Raw genomic sequence first — 19,053 nt, 5'->3', positions numbered from 1 at the left:
GAAGACAGAGCTGCAGTGAGCCGAGATTGTGCCACTGCACTCCAGCCTGGGTGACAAAGCCATACCGTATCTGTTGCGAAAACAAACAAACAAAAACAAAACAACTACAACAAAACAAAAAGACAAGTGAAAACGATGAAGTCTTTGCATGAGAAAGGGAAGAGGGGAGTTAATCCATAATGAACATCAGCAGTTGAGAGGGGATGAGTCTTCCCTGGGCCCCTTCAGTCATTTATAACATTTCACAAATGCAGGTAAGAACGAGGCTTAATCTCTAATCAGAGAAACCAAGATACATTTGCCTTAGTTACAGCTGCCTGGTACATAACTCAAGCACCATAATCACATTCCTTTAAGGTTCCAAATAATTTAGAGTTCCAACAACTTAGAGTTGGAATTGTAGATTTTAACAATGTGACGTGCTTAGTTCCACTCAGATTTCTGGGTATAGGCAGAGCTGACTGGGTATAAAATACGTGGCATGGTTTCTGGCTTATAATAGGTACTCGGTGAAAATTGTTTCCTTTCCCATCTCACCCACTGGTTTTGTACTTTAATTTCGATTTTGATAAACAATCATTGTAAGTACCCGTCAATCATCTGCTGTCCCTGAGCCTAGGGATGGGAATTTCTCATACAAAAATAGAGTAGGCTGTCATCTATATAAAAGCTGTACACACCCAGGATGAAAAAGAACACCTCCTCCATCAACCACACACTGACAGATGTCTCTATTAGACTTAATTCCTTAAGAATGTTTCTAAGAAGGTCAGTGCATGTTAAATGGGCTAAGGCATTAAATTTCCTAAGGATGACACATGAAGTAGAAGACATTAGCACAAATGATTTTATCTGATAATAAACATGTTCGCTTCGCAGAGACATAGGGCTCTGGCCTTGAAACAATCAGGGAAAAGACCAAAGTATCAACATTATTCATGAGGTGACTGCACACTTTCCTGTAACTCTGGTCTCGATGAGTAGTCAGTGTATCTAGATTGGTCATCATGTTCCAAAGGCAGTGCCTCAACTTTGCAATTTTTGAGTGCACCTGAGGAGGAGCAGACACCTGCGGATGACAATCTCTACCAACCAAACTCAGAAGAGACTAGTATTAAATCAGTAGCTCTTCATCAATGATCAATTTACATATGGGGAAAAAATGCCATTTTTTCTTATTTGATAAATGCTCTTCAAAATATACTGTAGGAGAGGAAAAAAATTTTACTTCTACCCTTTTAGGATCTTAGCAGGGGCCCCATAAGAAAAGTCAGATTAACAAGAGAAAAACAAATAAAAATGTGGTAACATGCATATCTCATATACACATGGGAGAAACTCAGAGAGTAACTCAAAGGGATGGCTAGAACTTGGGCTTAAATGCCATCTTCAGCTAAAGCTAAGGAAAATGCATGTGGGGAGCAAGTCATAGGGAGATGACCAGAAAAGTAGAGTAAATGAGGGAAAGGTTTGATTTGAGTCGAGTACCTTCTGCACTGAGAAAGGTCTCTTGTGATTTAGAGTCACCTTTCTCCTTCTGGCACAGAGAAGGAGACATCTGTAAGAATGGAGGTTTCCCTTATGAATGCACATTTTCCTTGCAAAAGGGTAACGTGTACTCTATTTTCAGAGATTTCCTGTGTATCCTGTTTCTCAAAATAAGCAGTTCAAAATAATCTTTGTGCTAGAGAGCATACTTTGTGGTGGCATATTCTGGTCTCCTAAAATAGGTTCTCACAAGTAACTCATGTAAGTAGCTCTTTAAAAGTTGCTTTTACTAAAAGATTAGCAGATAGTGGTTCAAAACAGTACAAGAGGAAAGTGCATTTAAGGTCAATTAATATATTAGCTTTGTATATCAGCCGAATGTGATATACAAAGTGATATACATTTAAAGGCAATTCACATATTGGCTTTGTGTTGTTTCTCCGACTTTCAGAGTATTTTATTTATTTATTTATTTATTTAGAGATGGAGTCTCCCCATGTCACTTAGGCTGGAGTGTAGAAGTGTGATCTTGGCTCACTGCAACCTCCGCCTCCCAGATTCAAGGGATTCTCCTGCCTCAGCCTCCCAAGTAACTGGGATTACAGGTGTCCACCTCCATGCCTGGCTAATTTATGTATTTTTAATAGAGATGGAGTTTCATCATATTGGTTAAGCTGGTCTTGAACTCCTGACCTCAAGTGATCTGCTCTCCTCAGCCTCCCAAAGTGCTGGGATTACAGGCGTGAGCCACCATGCCCAGTCAAGAATTTCGTAAGGTGTTTCAGATCTTGAATTTCAGTGTTGTGGCTGGTGCCAACTGGTCTAAAGACCTCCACCAAGGAACTGGTTCAGCACAAGATGCAGTTTTCTTTTTCCCCCTGTCCCATGACTGCACCCCTCACTTCTTGATGAATCAGAGATCCCTGATGAATCAGCCCTGGTCCAGACCCCTTACAAACCCTACCCCTAAACCTCTGAGGGAGGCAGATTTGAGTTTTCTTCTCATCCCCTTGTTTGCCTGCCCTAGGAATATTACACTATCTCTCTGCCTCTATCGCCATTATTTGGTATGTTGACTTGCTAGGCACCAGGCAATGAATCTATTGGGGTTAAAATTTAGTGGAGAGTGTCAGAGATGATAAATTCCTTTTCAAAAGGTTTTAATTCCTTGTTCTTCTGGGATCTTTGTTTCTCTAGTTTCTATAGTTACCCATGCTGGAAACATCCCTTTCTGCCCTTGCCGCACCCTGACATGCCCTGACAAACTTAGACATGCCTTGTGCTATAAGGGATAGCCTTCCCCTTCCTGCCTAGATACCTGTGTTCAATTTCAAACATTAGGCAATCGGGTCAGTTTAGACTGTGCAGTCCAACTCCAGCCAGTGGAGAAAGGACACAACAGTAGGAACCAATTGCATTAGGGATAAAAACCCTGGCCCTACCTGGCTCAGTGTGCTTTTGCCATCATGACTGGCACAAACTGCATCCTTCTATAGAAATAAATTTGCCTTGCTGAGAAAATTTCCATTTGAGTGCTATTCCTTTTGCAGCACCAAAACTTGTTTTTAACAAGAGCTAGCCTGGAGGCTCCTCATGGGCATTTGTCCCTGGTTCAATGCCTTCTTGCCACTGTGGTGAACCTGGAGATCCACCGAAGTCTCTGGACTCTTTCTTGCCAGCATTGCACTGCCAACCTTCAGCTCAGGCTTGCTTGCAGGGGAGGAACAGTTTCTGGAAATGGAAGACATCTTTACTGTGTGTTCCCAAGCACAAGTGACATCCCCCATTTCCTTCTCCTGATCTACTGGCCTTCTTAGAGGTTTTGCAACCTCTTTGGAGGTCCCATCGACTCTCCTCCACCTATACAAAGGGCCCTGCTCAAGGGCAGCTTTCCCACTTGGAAGGAGCCCATAGGGCACTGTCCCGGGGAACTACTCTTGGGCCTCTTGGTCTCAGTTCTGAAATCTGATTTCTGACTTGTGAGGTCTCATTACTGTTCTTGTTTGTCCCGTTTACCTGTGTGTCCGGGGGTATCCTAAAGGAATCACTAGCTGAAGCTCAGTAGGCCTGACTCAGGGAACCCATCGTCTCTGCCTTGCAGTTACTTTTGGTGAGTGCCGACGGACCAGCCAGCAGCAGCTTGGTGGCCTAGCTCAGGGTGGCCATCTGTTCCCTCTTCATCACGAGTGGCCATTCACTACATTGCTAGCTAGAGGTCTTCCCTCCCCCCATGGAGTGGATCAAAGGCACTCAGACATTGAGTGGAACAACTGGTGTTTGCATCTTTTTTGTATGTTAATTGTAATTTTATCTTGGTTGATGTGAAAAATGCTAATTTTGTCCTCTTAGGCAAGCTGTTAGGCTGCATTTCACAAAATTGGGCATCCATTGCCTAAGAACCCATTAAAAGAAAAAAATACTTTTGTAATACAACCTGGCCCCTTCATCCATCAGAATGTGGGGGAAACGTGACCAAAAATGGGTTCCTTAGTTATTATGTCATCTGGCAGCTAGACCGCTTTTGTAACAAGGAAGAAAAGTGGAAAGAAATCTCTTATAGACAGTGTTTTGTGTTGCTTTGGCAATATAAGCTGACACAGAAAAATGTAAAGTTATGGTACAGGAGACTATTACTAAGCCTGTACTGTTGGAGTCATGGGAAAGGGATGATGGTACTTTGCTAGTTCAGTTAAATGAGCTGTTGGCACTCCCTCCTTCGCCTGGTGAATGAGCTATGGCCAGGCCACTGGCACTGGAGTCATAGTCCCCACCAGGGACCAAGAGACCAGCAAGGATGAGATGCAGGAATGGCTTCCCCTTCTCACATCTGTCGGAGCATCCAATTTGACCAGGGAGCCACATTAACTCCAGCAGAACATTTTTCCCTTCAACAATTTCCTAGAAGAGGCATTGACGTGGACACAGGGCAACCCATGGGGCTCATTTGGATACACTCTCTATTCTCTGTTTCTTATTTGTTAAATTTGAAAAACAGTATTGTTGGCCAGGTGCGGTGGCTCACGCCTTAATCCTAGCACTTTGGGAGGCTGAGGAGGGTGGATTGCCTGAGCTCAGGAGTTCGAGACTAGCCTGGGCAACATGGCTCTTCATGGGGCCATCTGAGGTTGAGAAAAGCGTTCAAGATTTGTATGTAGCCCTCTCAGTTGGGATCTATCTGGGAGTGCACTGTCTGAATCTGTGACTGTGTGAGTGTGTAGCATCTACATTGGGCCCATACCCATCTCTCTCGCGCGCTCTTTTTTTTTTTTTTCCCCAGAGTCTCGCTCTGCTGCTCAGGCTGGAGTGCAGTGGTGTAATCTTGGCTCACTGCAACATCTGCCTCCCAGGTTCAAGCAATTCTTCTGCCTAAGTTTCCCAAGTAGCTGGGACTATAGGCGAGTGACACCACACCTGGCTAATTTCTGTATTTTTAGTAGAGATGAGTTTTCACTCTGTTGGCCAGGCTGGTCTCAAACTCCTGAACTCAGGTGATCTGCCTACCTCCGCCTCCCAAAGTGCTGAGATTATAGACATGAGCCCCCAGGCCCAGCCTTCTTTCTCTTTCTTTCTTTTCTCTGCCAGGTGACCTGCATAAGTACCCCGGTCAATCCAGGAACCTGGCCCTGGAGGGGAACCATCTCTATCATTTTGACTAGGTCATCTTTCTAGGACCCCAAAGTATATCTTACAGCTAGCTGTGCCAGACCTCATGGGGAAAAGAAGTGTGTGGACTCTTCTGCGGGTTATCTAAGTGGTCCTGTCACCCTGCTTGCAGTGCTCAATGCTGTCTGTGTGAAAAGAAGGCTGAAAACACCGGGGGTAAGTCCTTAAGTAGTCCTAACTCCAACCCTTGCTCCCTTTTTTGTCTCTGATTTGCCATCCCCCTTTGTTGCCTAAAGACCAAAGTGACCTTCCTTGCTGGCCATAGCAGTTTATGCCTATAATCCCAGCACTTCGGGAGGCTGAAGCACTAGGATTGCTTGAGCCCAGGAGTTCAAGACCTGACTCAGCAACACAGTGAGACCCTATCTCTACAAATAATTAAAAAAGTAGCCTTGGGCCAGGAGCAGTGGCTCATGCCTGTAATCCCAGCACTTTGGGAGGCCAAGGCAGGAAGATCACCTGAGGTTGGGAGTTCGAGACCAGCCTGACCAACATGGAGAAACTCCATCTCTACTAAAAATACAAAATTAGCTGGGTGTGGTGTCACATGCTTGTAATCCCAGCTACTTGGGAGGCTGAGGCAGGAGAATCACTTGAACCTGGGAGATGGAGGTTGCAGTGAGCCGAGATTGTGCCATTACACTCCAGCCTGGGCAACAAGAGTGAAACTCTCTCTCAAAACAACAACAAAAAATTAGCCTGGCATGGTGGAACATGCCTGTAGTCCCAACTACTTGGGAGGTTGACATAGGAGGATCATGTGAGCCCAGGAGTTTGAAGCTGCAGTGAGCCATGATCACACCACTGTACTCCAGCCTGGGTGACAGAGCAAGACCCTATCTCAAAAAACAACAAGAACGACCAGGCACGGTGCCTCACACCTGTAATCCCAGCACTTTGGGAGGCCAAGGCAGGTAGATCACTCGACGTCAGGAGTTCAAGACCAGCCTGGCCAACACGGTGAAACCCGTCTCTACTAAAAATACAAAAAATTAGCCTGGAGTGGTGGTGCGTGCCTGTAATCCCAGCTACTTGGGAGGCTGAGACAGGAAAATCGCTTGAACCCAGGAGTCAGAGGTGGCAGTGAGCTGAGATTGCACCACTGTACTCCAGCCTGGGACAGAGCGAGACTCCATCTTAAAACAAAACTTGATGGAGTCCTGCTATACTATGTAGATAACTTACTTATAGATAGCTTCAACCAGGAACAATGTTTGTCTAACACCATCCTAGTTCTAAACCACCTGGCCCAGGGTGGATACAAAGTGTGTGTTTACAAATCTATAAACAAAAAGTAAACTTATCTCAGACTCAGGTTAAAGAAAGGCAAGAGGAGTTACTAAAGCTCCTGAAAATAGGAGACAACTGCAAGGATTCTTAGGCATGGCTGGCTTCCGTTGGATTTGGAGTCCTAGTTTTGCACTGATGACTAACCCCCTTCATGAAACTCTAAAGGTATTAGAATCTGAGCCCCTGCCTTGGATGGCCAAGTGCCAACACAAATTTAATATCACCAAGGAAAAATTAGTATCAGCCCCCGTGTTGGGACTGCCAGTGTCCCAAAGGCCGTTCAAACTCTACATTTATAAGACACAAGGCATAGGTCAGTCTAGGTGTGCAAATCCAGATGCCAGGAGACACCCCACAGCCAATAGTCTATTTTTCTAAACAATTGAATTAAATAGTTAAAGGGTGGATCCCTGCCTTCAAGCATTGGCAGTCACCTGTGAAGTCCTACAGAAAGCAGAAAAGTTTACCCTGGGGCAGCAGGTCACTGTCTTTGTGCCCCATCAGGTGTTGACTTTGCTAGAACAAAAGGGAGATTACTGTCTCACTGTGGGGGGAATGGGCAAATACCAAGCCATCCTCTTGGATGACCCAAATATCACCCTGCAGACCTCCATGGCTCTAAACTCTTCCTCACTGCTCCCAGCTACTGAACCTGATTCCAGGTTAGAGTATGACATTTTAGAAATTGTTCATGCAGTCTATTCCAGCAGGCAGGACCTGTCAGACAAGCCATTGGATGCTCCAGATTGAGAACTGTAACTAGGGAAGCAGTTTCATGGAAGATGGACAACACAGAGCAGGGTACATCATGGTGACCACCAACAGGGTAATAGAAGCCCATGCCCTTCCTGCGGGTACCTCCACACAAAGGGCTGAGTTAATTGCTCTTATCAGAGCCTTAATATGTCCCAGGGGAAGCAAGAAAACATTTACCCTGATTCCAGCTACACCTTCATGAAAGGACATGCTCATGGAGCCATCTGGGAAGAAAGAGGCCTCTTGACATTGGGAGACAAGGATGTTAAGCACCCAGTGGAAATTCTGGCCCTATTAGAAACAGTTGCCTTGCCTGCCCACACCTCCGTTATGTGCTGCCCCGGACACCAGAGAGATAATTTGCAAACAACCAGCTGGGCAGCGAGTGGCTTATGCCTGTAATCCCAGTATTTTGGAAGACTGAGGTGAGTGGATCACCTGAGGTCAGGAATTTGAGACAAGCCTGACTAACATGGCGAAACCCCATCTCTACTAAAAAATACCAGAAAATTTATCCAGGCATGATGGCAGGTGCCTGTAATCCCAACTACTCGGGAGGCTGAGGCAGGAGAATCGCTTGAACCTGGGAGGCAGAGGTTGCAGTGAGCCAAGATTGAACCATTGCACTCCAGCCTGGATGACAAGAGTAAAATTCTGTCTTAAAAAAAAAAATTTGCAAACAACCAAAGGCCATCAGGCAGCCAATAAGACTGCAAAACAGGCTATTTGGGAAGCAAAAATATTGGAGGCCTTAATATCTCATTTGAACTTATCAGACTTCAAACCTCATTACACTGAGTAACATAAAAAATGCACCAGGGACTGGGGTTTGATAAGACAGATTCTAATTCTCTCTGGGAAACTAACACTTACAGGATGATATTACTCCCTGAGGCCTTAGTTTACCCAATTTTAAGCATCTGCACGAAGGGACACACTATGGGAGAGAGGCTCTCACTGACCTAGTGTAGAAGCATCTTCAGAGGCCACACCTCCGGAAGACTACTCAAAAGACTACCCAAGGATGGGTCTTACGCAATGAAAACAGGAAGACTGAACGCAATCCTCCCGCTAGAGGGGTGTGATACAAAGGACTACGCCCTTTTGAGGACTGGCAGGTAGACTTCATTCAGATGCCCACGGCCAGCAGAAATTACAGATTCCTTCTGGTGTTCATGGACACCTTTCAGGGTGCATCAAGGTGTACCCCACTTAGTAGTCTAAAAGGCCACAGAAGTAATCAAGCCATTATTAAAGGAAATAATTCCCAGATCTGGACTGGGAATTTCATGTTTCATACAGAGCGACAATGATCCTTTATTTCAGATGTCACTTGAAAGGTAAGGCAGGCACCATAAATCAAATGGAAATGGCACTCATTGTGGGGACCACAGTTGACAGGAAAATGGAAAAGATGAACCTTACTTTAAAGAGGACAATAGCCAGACTCTGTCAGGAAACAAATCTTAGCTGGGATAGGGTTTTGCCTGTTGCCTTGGTCCAGATCAGGTAGTGCCCTGAAGTGGGTTGAATTAAGCCCTTTTGAACTTGTTTATGGGAGACTTTTCCAGAGCCCCTTGCCAAGAGTCCCACCTTTGGATCTCTTAAAATAGCCCACAATGAAGCAATACATACAACAGTTCGGACAAACATTGCTAATTGGGCACTGGCTTGCTCTCTGCAGGTCTGCTTACTGCTCGGATAAGCCCCTTCACCCTTTCCACCCAAGAGACAAGGTGCTGCTACAGTCTTGGGAAAACTGAGGACCAGCTCAGCAGCTAGCTGAAAAGTGGACGGGATCCCTTGAAATGCTGCTGGACATTCATTCCTCGGTCAGACTAACTGGGATGGAGTTATGGATGCATCACACTTGGGTGAAGGCAGCTCCTCCTCAACCTGATACCTCAGACAACCAGCCTTGCTTGTCTTGGACATGTGAGCCAAAGGAAGATCTGAAGTTACTGATACAAGAATCATATGGATGAGTAATACCACTCTTTTGTTAACATGAAGTTCTGAATGAATTTTATAATCTGAAGTACGTTCTTGATCTTTGCTAAGACTAACCTTTTTGCTGAATGGGTACAAACAGTGGCTTCTCTTCAAAATCAAACAGACTGCTGGGTCTGTGGGAACTACTCCTTTCCTGCACTGCGTGCTTGCCATGGTGCATACAAGCTGCTAACCTAAGCAGTTGGAGTCATTTCTATACCTGGTATAAGAGTTCATACCCATTCCCCTTCTATGATCATAGTACCTCTCACAGTGGGTTCCCCTCCTATAAGGAAACTCAGAGACACCTTATTTACCTATTCCATGAATAGATTAACAGTACCCCCACCTTGAGATATGCCATACATGACGGCATGGGATGTCTGACTGCGGTACAAATACAAGTAATGGTTCAAGCACACCATAGCCCACCATATGGGATGGTTACGTCCTTAACAATGTAGCCAATCTCTCCAGTTAACTGGCTAGGATAGCAGAATAATGCCCATGTTCATACTGGGGCCCATCCCTCCACCTGGGATTGGCTATGGGCCTGCGGCACTGATGGTTGCCTTACTTACTTTATAATGGAACCAGGAGATGCAACTGGGGGCACCCTTACTTACCAGGACATCCTGTCCCATCTGGATCCTCTCCCTGCCAATTAGGAAAGCATAAAAGCCATTTCTATTGTCATCAGAAATGGACACACTTGTGGTTTTTCCCCCCAGGAGGCGGCCATAGGTGTAAAATTACAAGTAGAGGCCGTAGCTAAGCATATGGCTGCTGCCTTTCATAACACTCACTCTGCCATCATCTTTCTCCCTCAAGAAACCTTACAGATTAGACAGAGAGTCTTAAAGAACTGCATGGCTTTAGATATCCTGCCTGCAGCCCAAGGCGGCACATGTGCATTAACTAAGACTGAGTCTTGTGTGTGTGTGTGTGTGTATGTGTGTGTGTGTGTACACACACACACATATACACCAGATTATTCCCACAGTGTAACCCTAGCTATGAAGGCCTCAAATAACTATATTTCTGCCATAGATGCCTCATTCCAAGGCCTTGTGATGGCAGCTTTAGTCAACTCCCTAGTGTGTGGAAGACTCATATATAGTATAATTGGCATTCTACTCAGTGTCTTCTTCAGCTGCTATGGATTTTATTGCTGTTGTGCACTCTGTATGGGGATGCAAGACAGACTTTCTCAGCAGCTCTTAGTTCCCCACACCAAAATACTCCAGCAAGTTCCCACTGTCAATCTGGGATTTAAGAATATTTCCAACTCCAGGTATGCAGATTCCATCCTACTACCTCATAATTGTGCCTCTTTTCAGCAGGAAGTAGCCAGATTGACTGCATTGACCACTTTCGATATAAATGGATGGGATTTGACAGTGGGGAGCTGTAACCAAGTAATTTAACTTCAAAAACATATTTTAGGCCGGGCACGGTGCTCAGGCCTGTAATCCTAGCACTTTGGGAGGCCTAGGCAGGTGGATCACCTGAGATCAAGAGGTTGAGACCAGCCTGACCAACATGTGAAACCTCATCTCTACTAAAAATATAAAAAGTAGGCCGGGTGTGGTGGCAGGGCACCTATAATCCCAGCTACTTGGTAGGCTGAGGCAGGAGAATTACTTGAATCCAGGAGGTGGAGGTTGTAGTGAGCCGAAATCACCCCACTGCACTCCAACCTGGGCAACAGAGCAAAAGCTCCGTCTCAAAAAAAAAAAAAAAAAAAGAATGCATTTTAAAACCTTTTTCTTTTTTCTCTCTTTTTTTAGTCTCAAGATATAACCTTGAAGCAAACTGCAGAAATTTTTTTCCCCTCCTCAGTCTTAATATATAGCTTTGAAACATACTAACAGTTTTTGTTTCCCCCCTTTCCCACTGTACACTCCCTTACTTTGCATACATTTATCTGACTGTATGCTTGCATCTAAATATGTGCTTACTTAGAAGTTCTAGGGACTAAGACCTAGGCATGAAAACCCAGCTGCAAAATTCCAGAGATTACCTCAAAGCAGTTAGTCAACAACCTGGCCATTGTGGGGATGATGCCAGCTCATGCTCCAGGTGGACCATGACTCAAGATAGCCACCAGAACAAGACGCGCAGACCTGTACCCAGCACCACTTCCTGCATGCCACCCACTATAAGTTCCCTTTGTAAGCCCCTCTCCCCAGGCTAAAGTTTGAAATGGTTCCTTTCAGGCACAAGCCAGGGCCACTTCCCCAGTGCTAGCTCTGGAGTAAAGTTACTTTCTTTTCACTGCATCTTGTCCTTGTTATTGGTTTTGCAAGCAGCCAAGCCTGCATTTTGTTATATTTTATTGTTTAAAAACTGCTTTCAAATGCATTACTTCTAAAAATTCTCAAAATTACTCACTGATGTCCTAGAATACATCATAAGATATGATGCCTTGAGAAGCTATAGAGCTCTTTCTTAGCTTGCTTCTTCAAACATTGGCTCAGGTGGCTTCTCTCTCCCACCTCTCTCTACATTCCTTGAGTCACTACTTGAATTTAAGTCTTCAACAGATAATGCACACTTGTTCGAAAGAGCTCTGGATGTGTGGGCACATGACAAATAGCTGATTTTCCCTCAGAATCGCTTCTCAAGCCATCCAAATCCAGATGCCCAGAATTGTTTCCTTTATCTCTTCCCTATCATCAAAAGACCTAGAGAGCGGGAGGATGCACAGAACCTGCTCTGAGGCAATGAGGCAGAGCAGGGATCTATCTTAGAGGCTAGCAGGGCACCCTCCCCCACCCAGCATGGAAATAAAGGAAAATCTTAAATTTCGTAGCTAGCCTTGAAAAGAAAGAAGAGGAAGAACTAGATAAGCAAGAAGCTAATACTAGCTTAAAACAATAGCCAGGAATGTTAGAATCAGGGGATGTTTGGTTCCCTATAGAAACTAAAAATAACATCTTAACATACATCCCTGAGTTCTTCAGAAACTCAGACCCCCACCAAACAGATCTGCTGGCCCGTAGACCTGAGATAAGGGGGAAACTGAAGACTAAACTCTGACCAGCGTTCTTCTAAATTATTTCGAGTGGCCTGGAGAAAGTCACACCCATGATCCAAAACTAATGTTCTGTTCTGCTGACGCCCTCTTCTTAAACAAACTTTCATCTCCTTAACCAATTGCAAATCAGATGATCTTTGAATCTACCTATGACCTGTGAGCCCGTGTTTCAAGATCTCGCCTTACTCAGCCAAACTAATATATAATCTCCGCATACTAATTTACTATTTTGCCTGTAACTTTTGCTTTCCTGAAATTTACTCCCGCCTTTAAAAACCCTTACCTGAAGTCATCAGAGAGGCCAGGTCTTCAGTGTGAGCCACAAGCTTCTCCTTGCTTGTTGCCTTGCAAATAAACTCCCTCCTTTCTCCTGCTATAGACCTTGGTGTGGATGTTGGATCTTACTGTGCCAGACGATCAGACCCCAGTTCAGTTCCATAGGAACAATCTCCCCTGTGCCCCACAGAATCTATCAGCACATGATTCCCTGTTATTCAATGATTGCTTGACATGAGCTGAAGTCTGAAGAAAAGTTCTGGATATAAACAGAATATTCTGACATTCTAATAGCTAGGTGGTCCAGTGACAAACTCAACCAAGGTGGCTCAGGTAGGAGTGGCCTTGTGAATGTTGATATAAAATACATTCAAGGCCAGGTGCAAAGAATGGCTCACACCTGTAATCCCAGCAGTTTGTGAGGCCGAGACGGGCAGATCACTTAAGGTCAGGAGTTCGAGACCAGCCTGGCCAACATGATGAAACCTCACCTCTACCAAAAATACAAAAAACTACCTGGGCATGGGGGTGCCCGCCTGTAGTCCCAGCTGCCTGGGAGGCTGAGGCAGGAGATTTGCTTGAGCCTGGGAAATGGAGGTTGCAGTGAGCCAAGATGGCACCACTGTACTCCAGCCTGGGTGACAGAGGGAGATTCTGTCTCCAAAATAAATAAATAAATAAATAAATAAATAAATAAAATACATTCAAGTATCTGACATTATCCATAAGTTAAACCATTGGTTACTGTTACTGAAACAATATTGGTTGCATGTACCAACTTAGGGGGAGTTGGTATGAAACATGGTGGAAATTCCAGATGTGATATGGAAAGGTCACCATGGGATGCTCACACAAACTCAGTTTAAGGGCTGGTGGTCTTGACCAGCTTGAGCTAAGTTTAGGGCTGAGTCTTGAGTTCCTGAAAAACAACGAGGTCAACACCTTGTGAACCATACTTTAGAGTCAGATGTGATGTGTAGGAACATTGTGGAAACTATCGCTAGGCTACCTGACATTTTACTAGGGTAGTAAGCACTATAGCGTCAGCAAAGTTATTGTTAATAAGGACTAAACTCTGATTTTTTTTTTATCTTGCCCAAATTTCTATCTAAGGTGTCTGGGCAGTCATGCCCTACAAATCATAAATTCTCATCAGATGAGTTTTATTTAACCCTATATATCATGTTTTACGTTCCAACCTGACTCGGGCATAACATTACCAGACAAAAAAGAAAAAGTATTTTGCACCAAAACATGTTTCTGTGCCACATTTTGAAATTGCCGGCCAGGCGCAGTGGCTCAAGCCTGTAATCCCAGCACTTTGGGAGGCCGAGACAGGCAGATCACAAGGTCAGGAGATCGAGACCATCCTGGCTAACACAGCGAAACCCTGTCTCTACTAAAATACAAAAAACTAGCCGGGCGAGATGGCGGGCGCCTGTAGTCCCAGCTACTCAGGAGGCTGAGGCAGGAGAATGGCGTGAACCCAAGAGGCGGAGCTTGCAGTGAGCTGAGATCTGGCCATTGCACTCCAGCCTGGGCGACAGAGCAAGATTCCGTCTCAAAAAAAAAAAAAAAAAAAAAATTGCCCTGCAAAGCTGTTCTTTGTGGGGGGAAATTTGCATCTGTAAAGAATCTCTATTAACATAGATAGATCTTTTTCTTCCAGACCTTTCCAATCCTAAAGAGATTAACTAAGATCTGAAAGGGAAACATTTGTCATCTATTGTCTCTAAGGGCAGCCACTATAAGACTTCAAAAGAATTGGTCTCCACAATCTTTATTTTAACCTGAACATTCCCTTTCTACCAATCCCAGGTCTTTAGACAAAACTAGTCGTCAATCAGAAAATGTTTAAATTCACCTATAGCCTGAAGCACCGCCCCCCAACTCCCCACCAGCTTTGAGTTGTCCTGCCTTGCTGGACCAAACCAATGTATTTCTTAAATATGTATGATGTTTCACGCCTCTCTAAAATGTATGAAACCAGCTGTGCTCCAACCACCTTGGGCACATGTTCTCAGGACCTCCTGAGAGCTGTGTTATAGGCCATGGTCACTCATATTTGGCTCAGAATAAATCTCTTCAAATATTTTACAGAGTTTGACTCTTTTTTTTTTTTTTTTTTTTGAGACAGTGTTTTGCTCCTGTTGCCCAGACTGGAGTGCAATGGCGTGATCTCGGCTCACTGCAACCTCTGCCTCCCAGGTTCAAGCGATTCTCCTGCCTCAGCCTCCCAAGTAGCTGGGATTTCAGGTGCCCACCACCACGCCCAGCTAATTTTGTATTTTTAGTAGAGATGGGGTTTCACCACGTTGGCCAGGCTGGTCTTGAACTCCTGACCTCAAGTGATCCTCCTGCTTCGGCCTCCCAAAGTGCTGGGATTACAGGCGTGAGCCACCACACCCAGCCGATTCTTTTCATTGACAATAACAAACTGCCTAGTAAAACTTCAGATACTGGCTACCTAATCATAACTATCTGGCCACCAGTTTCACTAGATACTCTTTCACCTCTCAATGAAAGTCCCACAGTTCACAATGTTCTAAGTGGCTTTCCTCAGAGAAGTTTCTGCCTAACATAACATAACCCTCCAGGGACTTTCCAGAACTTTGTCAAAAATTCAGAGCAGAAGCCAGGTCTTTTGTTGTCTACTGATAGCACCAGATAACCCCTTTCTGGGGTCACCTCACTCTAGGGTCTTGCACTTCTTTTGTGCCCCGGAGTCAGTCTTTGATGTTTGTAGCCTTTGCTTGAGGCCACTGTCTGAATGAATTCAGATGTTCCAGATGAGAAGATACAGGTACAGGTTCACATAATAAGGCTGTTCCCCATCACTCCCTCCACTACCAATCAGCTGGAGCGCTGCAGCTCCCCCTGCTCTTCCTTTCTCCACTGCTGCAGATTGCCAGGGCTCTGAGAAAAGGAGGAGGACACAGACTCTGCTCTTCAGATCCACACGCTGATCCCCACTACAACCAGTGACCTGAACTCGGAGTCTGAGTAGGGTAAGAAGGGCTCTGCTGAGGTTGCTCGGGGAACAGCCAGGAGCACTGGAAGGAGGCTGATTGAACTTTTAGATAGCAAAAAACGGAGAAGGATCCAAATCATGGAAAACAAAGGCCTGAATTCTGGTCAGCCTCAGTCCCACTGATACAGGCTTCTCCCTGCCCCTCCCTTCCTTCACCCCCAGTCTTCTCAAACACAATTCATTAAAACCACTTGCATTCTGCTCTTCTATCCTCTGCAGGTCTTTATCATCAGGACAGGGTTCCACAGATAGGAAGTACCCACCCTTTGTTCTGTGTCTGATGTGGACATTTGACGTCATTAGAAGTGCTCTTAAATACATGCGTCTCATTAGACTCTCGCAGCTCTGTAGGGAGCTATTATTAAATCCATCTGAGGACACCAATGCTTAGAGTTGTGAATCAGGTTAGAGACTCAGTAAGGGCAGCAACTCTTCTCATGATAAATGAGGACAGAGCACTGGTTTAAAGGGCAGACTCTTTCAAAAAGACCCCCACACTCCATGCTATCACCAGAGAAGCCACTGTGGGGGCTCTTTTAGTTTTGGTACTTGATTGATTACAGGAATATTTCAAATCTGGAATTCTGGTTGGGAAACTGAGGCAGGTAGATCACTTGAGGCCAGGATTTCCAGACTAGCCTGGCCAACATGGTGAAACTGTCTTTACTAAAAAAATACAAAAATTAGCTGGGTGTGGTGGTGGGCACCTTGTAATCTCAGCTACATGGGAAGCTGAGACAGAAAATCTGTTGAACCCTGGAGGCAGAGGTTGCAATGAGCCAAGACTGTGCCACTGCACTCCAACCTGGGTGACACAGTGAGACTCTGTCTCAAAAATAAACAAACAAACAAAAACCTCAAAACTGGAGTTATTTTATGACGACATTTTCAAGGAGTAGCTCCAACAAACCAAGATCATTTGTAATAGTGATAATTAGGGGAATGACCCCTGAGAAGGAATATGGGTAGTTAGTAATGAACGTATGTTCCACTCAGGCTTTGGAGAAAGTGTTATAAGGAAGTCAAGATTGGAGAAGCATCATTTTGCAGAGTCAGTGTAATTGCAGGCTGGGCTATCATTTCAGGAAATCGAAGCCTTCCTGCCTAGAAACCACCTCCCAAGTAGTTACTCATCTTTTACATTTCCCTAAAATCTGACAACCCTTTCCACTTCAAGGACATAAACCTTAAAATATCATCTCTTTTGGACACATGATCTCCTGAGAGTTGGAATGGTAAAAATGAGCCAGCTGGAGGGTGATCGGCTCCTCAGGTTGAGAGTAAGAGAGGGACGACAGGAGATGCTTGGAATTCTCAAAATGAACTTCGTCTATTTTTTCTAATTTTGTGGTTTGCTCACACAGGCTGAAGCATGTTTTTAGTTCTTAGAAACTCTATTCTCTAATGAAAATTATCATCTTCTCACTGGGGAACCAAATAGTAAAATTGCACCCAAGTACCTGCCTGGTGGGGAAGGAATTTTAAGGTGGAGCTCAGTTCTCTGGGCATTGTCTGGATAATGCTTTTCTTTCTCTTCTCTGTGGACACACAGGTGGCCCTGGTGACTGAGATGGCATCGTCTCTAAAGATCTGGGGCACACTCTTGGCCCTGCTTTGCATCCTATGCACACTGCTTGTACAGAGCAAGGAAGTGTCTTGGAGAGAATTCATGAAACTGCACTACTTAAGTCCAAGTAGAGAATTCAAAGAGTACAAATGTGATGTCCTCATGAGAGAAAATGAAGCTCTGAAAGACAAGAGCTCTCACATGTTTATCTATATCTCATGGTACAAAATCGAGCATATATGCACTAGTGACAACTGGATGGATCGCTTCCGAAATGCATATGTCTGGGTCCAGAATCCTCTCAAAGTACTCAAGTGTCACCAGGAGAACTCCAAAAACAGCTACACAGAGAGCAGGAGCTTCAACTACATTGAATTCCATTGTAGCATGGATGGGTATGTTGATAGGATAGAAGACCTAAAGATGATAGAACCTATCAGCAACTAGAAAGTCTATGCACATCCTCAGGTATTGGTAGAGTATTCAGTGCTTTCTAAGTAGCGGCCCCTGCCTCCATCAGTAGCCCCTACCACTCCTCACTTGCATTTGTTTGTCAGTGTTTTCCAAATACTTAGAGTTATGAATAGCATAATTTCTTGATACCATAACCTTGCCCATGTTGTTTCTCTGCCTGGAATACACTTTTGTCTTCATTTACCTAATTTACTCTTGCACTTTTGTCAACATTCAGCTCACATGGCATCTGTTCTTGACTAACCCAAGACTTCCTGATATTGACTCTCTTGATACATACCCAAGTTGAACAATCTTCCCTACCCTAAATAAATTATATGATTCCAAGGTGTGTGACATTCATATATGTTATGTGCATGGAGTAAGTATTGTGTGATTGATATGGGTGTGTGTGATCTAGACTATGCATGTGATTGATGCTGTGCAAGGGATTTAAGGTATATTTTATGGGTGTATGTCTAATGTATGTAATATGTTTGTGTATATGATGAGGGTGTAAATGATTGTGTGCTTAGTTCAATACAAGTTGTGATGTAGGCATTGATTGCAGCATCAATTTGAAATAATCAAAAGTGTCAGAATCCAGTTTTAAAGAGTTGATTCAAGCAAAAGGCTAGGAGTGGCCATTCAGTGACACACAGACTCCACAGAAATGGGTTCAGTGCTCCAAATCTGAAAATTAAGTTCTTGCTTATGTAGGAAAAAGACAAAAGAATCCAACAGAATTACAACAATTTCTATACCAGCTGGTTTAAGAGTTATAACAAATTAATTAGTTACAGTTTGTCCCCGACTTCAAGTCTTCTTTTATTTTCTTTATAGCTTGTTTTCATTTCCTTTCCAATTTAAAAGAGTGTATTTAACATTCCATCTTAATGTGATAGTGATGAAGTCTTTCTAAGAGGAGAGGGAAGTTACTCTATAATGAAGACCAACAGTGGAGAGGAAAGGAGTCTTCTCCTGTACCCTTCGGTAAATTACAACATTTCACCAAACAATACAGGTAAGAAAGAAGGTTTAATCTATAAACAGAGAAACCACGGTTACAGCTGCCTTAGTTACAGTGGCCTGGCCTGTGGCTGAGGCCCCAAAATCACATTTCTTTAAGGTTAAAAATAATTTGGAGTTTCAACAACTGAGTTGTTAAATTACTTGTTTTCACAGTGGTGACATGTTTTAGTTCCATTCAGATTTTGGGGCACTGGCAGAGCTCACTGGGTGTAAAATTGCTTCTTTTCTCAACTCATTCTTTGGCTTAGTACTTTCATTTTGACTTTGATAAACAAACATAACAAGTGCTCATCAATCATTTGCTCTCCCTAACTCTAGAGATGGGGATTTACACAATAAAAATACATGCTGGATATGTTGGCTCACACCTGTAATCCCAGCACTTTGAGAGGCTGAGGCGGGTGGTCAGGAGTTTGAGGTCAAGAGTTTGCCATTTGAGGTCAGGAGTTTGAGACCAGCTTGACC

At 44.2% G+C, this 19,053-nt stretch overlaps 1 protein-coding gene across 1 annotated transcript; it reads left to right on the top strand.

Annotated features, from left to right (window-relative positions):
- Nucleotides 1–15,392: 15,392 nt before the first annotated feature.
- EDDM3B (epididymal protein 3B) lies at nucleotides 15,393–17,904 on the top strand. Its single transcript, XM_010375915.2, has 2 exons — nucleotides 15,393–15,513; nucleotides 17,089–17,904. Exon 2 carries the CDS (start codon nucleotides 17,107–17,109, stop codon nucleotides 17,548–17,550), a length of 444 nt encoding a protein of 147 aa, XP_010374217.1. The 5' UTR covers nucleotides 15,393–15,513; nucleotides 17,089–17,106; the 3' UTR covers nucleotides 17,551–17,904.
- Nucleotides 17,905–19,053: the final 1,149 nt, after the last annotated feature.

Source organism: Rhinopithecus roxellana, chromosome 5 (assembly GCF_007565055.1).
Source record: "Rhinopithecus roxellana isolate Shanxi Qingling chromosome 5, ASM756505v1, whole genome shotgun sequence".
Lineage (NCBI taxonomy): Eukaryota > Metazoa > Chordata > Mammalia > Primates > Cercopithecidae > Rhinopithecus > Rhinopithecus roxellana.
This window is presented reverse-complemented; position numbering and strand designations above follow the sequence as displayed.